Source organism: Mus pahari, chromosome 17, assembly GCF_900095145.1.
Source record: "Mus pahari chromosome 17, PAHARI_EIJ_v1.1, whole genome shotgun sequence".
NCBI classification, from domain to species: Eukaryota; Metazoa; Chordata; class Mammalia; order Rodentia; family Muridae; genus Mus; species Mus pahari.
The window spans coordinates 67,497,858-67,500,769 of record NC_034606.1 but is presented as its reverse complement, the minus strand read 5'-3'; the positions used below and the strand labels follow the sequence as shown (position 1 = coordinate 67,500,769).

General features: G+C 57.0%; 1 protein-coding gene across 1 annotated transcript; it reads right to left on the bottom strand.

The window, feature by feature from the left end:
- Positions 1-272: 272 nt before the first annotated feature.
- Hoxc11 (homeobox C11) lies at positions 273-2,684 on the bottom strand. The gene is made up of 2 exons (XM_021217326.1): positions 1,898-2,684; positions 273-644 (listed from the first exon to the last, which is right to left on the bottom strand). The coding sequence occupies exons 1-2, from the start codon at positions 2,577-2,579 to the stop codon at positions 412-414; spliced, it is 915 nt and encodes a 304-aa protein (XP_021072985.1). The 5' UTR covers positions 2,580-2,684; the 3' UTR covers positions 273-411.
- Positions 2,685-2,912: the final 228 nt, after the last annotated feature.

Genomic DNA, 2,912 nt, shown 5'->3' with positions numbered 1-2,912 from the left:
CTTGGGCTAGGGAAGACTTGAGTTCAAGGATTGTTCGGCTCTGGTGCCCACTGTGACCGCCCCTCCTCTCACCCAATCCGAGCAGCAAGACATTGTTGCAAGGTGTATTTTCTTTTAAATAAACAGTCTTGGGGCCTTGGTGCCAACGGGGTCCACTAACCACGGGTCAGACACTTCCCTCACCCACTTTTCCAGGCTTGGTCTCTGTCCCCTACAGTGAATTAGACCCGAGGCCAAGGAGGTTCTAGAAGGAAGTGCCAGTAATGGCAGTGGGGGGCCAGCCCTGGCCACAGGCCAGTTTTCCACCCGCGGAAAAAAAAAAAAAAGACGAGTTAGAAAATAAAAAATAAAATAAAATAAAATAAATTTCCCGCTTTCCCTCCCTCCCACCCCAAAGGGTCAGGTCTGCAGTTACAGCAGTGGATTTCCTGAAAAATACTGCAGCCGGTCTCTGCTCAGTTTTTTTTCTTTCATTCTTCTGTTCTGAAACCAAATTTTCACTTGTCGGTCTGTCAGGTTCAGCATCCGGGACAGCTGCAGCCGCTTCTCTTTGTTGATGTACACGTTGAAGAAAAACTCTCGCTCCAGTTCCCGGATCTGGAATTTCGAATAAGGGCAGCGCTTCTTGCGGGTGCGGGGGGCGTCTGGAGGGAGGGGAAGGGGCAAGTGCGAGGAGAGGGGAAAGAGACACGTGAGACCCCGGGAGACCCCAGCCAACCCGGCTGCTGAAAGCTCAGCGGCACAGCTCCCAGTCCCGCTGCCGGACAGCCCTCCCTCTAGGCCGGCGGCTCTTCCGTATCCGCTGCGCTGGGGCAAGCCTTGATCCCACTGCCAGGATCACTGAGAACCTAGTTTCCCCTGCCCTTTAGGCCAGAGCCCTAGCTGACAAGGTCTGAGGGTGAGGGAAAACCCGCCTGAGCCACGTGCTTTCCCTGGGGTGTCCTGTCTGCTCCCGGTCGCTGCCCTTGCCCTTTCCAAGCCTCCCTCCTAATGCTTCTGCAAATCCAGGATCCCTTCCTCCATAAATCGGAGTGAAACGCGGAGAATCGGCGCGAAGGAGTGAGATCAGTAGAGAGCAGTGAGGAATCGGGAACAAATTAGCCAGTAGAGGTAGCCGGTCACCTACGAGCCTCCTGCGGTGCCCTGGCGCCCCGGGACACCCAGCCGCCTGCCTGCCCCGCTCGCGTACAGCCAGGCTGGGCCTACCCAGAGGCCTCAGACCCCGGAGAGCCGCCGCCACCTTCCCCTGCAGAGCAAGGAATCCCTGATCCTTTCCCCACTCCCCTGCCACCACCAAACCCCTGCTTGCCCCGTTTCTTCTCAAAGACCCGCAAACACGTAATTTGAACATTTTTTAAAAGTCGTTTTAAAAAGAAGAGGAGCGGCCTTGGAGAGCTTCTCTGGACTCCAGTTCTGCCGCGTCGCTTCTGTCCCTTACCTCTCCCCTTCTCTGGATTTCTCCCAGTCTGTCCCTCGCCCTCCCCTTTCCCCCTCCACCCCTCCCCTCCCTCCCAACCCCCCAGCAGCCCTACTCCCATCCTTTCTTAAACGCTCCTCTAAGTTCACGATCAAAGTTAATATCGCCCACAATGGTGACACTTTTAAAAATTTCACAGACCGAGGGAGATAACGGAGGAGGGGGGCTCACCCGGCTTTTCCAAAGAGCCCCTTTCCCTCCCTCCCCACCCCTTCTCCATCGTAAAAAGTCGAGTCGTTGGGAGAGAGGGCTTTGTAGGTTATAATAAAATCCTTTGAATGCTTATAAAACTCCACATAAAATCGGACTGACCCAAAACATGAGGCTGTCCGCGCTCCCCTGGCCTCCCCCCTACTACTCCATCCCTCCCTCTCCGCTCCCTCCCTCGCTGCCCTCGGGTTCCCAGCCGCTGCTACCTACTGGGGGCGGCTCCCTTGGCCGGCTCCTTGGTCGCCGAGTGGGAAGAACCGGACGAGCTGGGATTCGTGTTCTCCTCCTCGGCCTCGGCCTCAGCACCGGCCTCTGCCCGGGACACAAGTCCCGAGGCGGGGGGCGCCTCAGGTTCCCCCTTGGCCTCGCCCTTGCCGGAGCAGGGGGGCTCGGCTGGCGCATCTCCCCCACCGCAGTAGGCGTTGTCGAAGAAGCGGTCGAAGGCTTGGGGCAAGACGCTGTTCTTGTTGACTGAGGAGTAGAAGCCGGCGGGGGCCGCGTGCGGGGCGCTGGGGTGGTGGTGGCCGCCGTAGGAGCCTTCATTTTTCATGAGGATCTCAGTGACTGTGGAAGGAGGCAGGCACTCCCGGTGCATAAGCTCGTCGGCCGCCGCATAACAAGACGAATAGCTGTTCCGATGGTGCCACTTCCCGGACGGTTCCAGGCCGTAGGAGACCTCCCGGACCGGGGGCACTTGGGCTGAGTAGGGATAAGAAATCTGACGAGAGGGAGCCTGGGGTAGGAAGGAAGAAACGGTGGAGAACTCGGGCACGTAGTAAGTGCAACTGGGCAGATAGAGGTTGGAGGTGCAGCTCCCTCGTTCGCCGAAGTCAGCGCCCCTCTCCTTGCGCGAAGGCGAGCAGAAGTTGCCCAGGTTGACCGAGTTAAACATCGTTCTCTTCTCCTGCCTCCTCCGGCTGGAGGTTTTGGACCCGATCTAGCGAGGGGGGAAATTTTGGGAAGGCGAGATGACGCGTTATCCGTCTTAGTCTCTCTCCCCGAGCACGTGATCCAAAGTAGATATTGTCATATATCAGTTCGGAGCACTTCGCAGACGTAGGAGGGGTTCTCTCTTAGGTAAGATCGGGGACGTTCAGGCGATTGGTTTGCAAACACCGCAGAAACATTATGAAAATCAATTGCAGATTTGTATTCGTTTTTCTCTCCTCACTCCCCTCCTCTCCATTCCACAGAGCGAGAAAAGGAGGAGAGAGAGAGAGAGAGA

What these genes read in the sequence shown, in the direction of transcription:
- Hoxc11 (XM_021217326.1), bottom strand. Translation starts at nt 2,579, where the DNA reads ATGTTTAACTCGGTCAACCTGGGCAACTTCTGCTCGCCTTCGCGCAAG. An exon ending in GGCCAAGGGAGCCGCCCCCA is followed by an intron (nt 645 to 1,897) that starts GTAGGTAGCAGC and finishes CCCTCCCTCCAG; the next exon opens with ACGCCCCCCGCACCCGCAAG.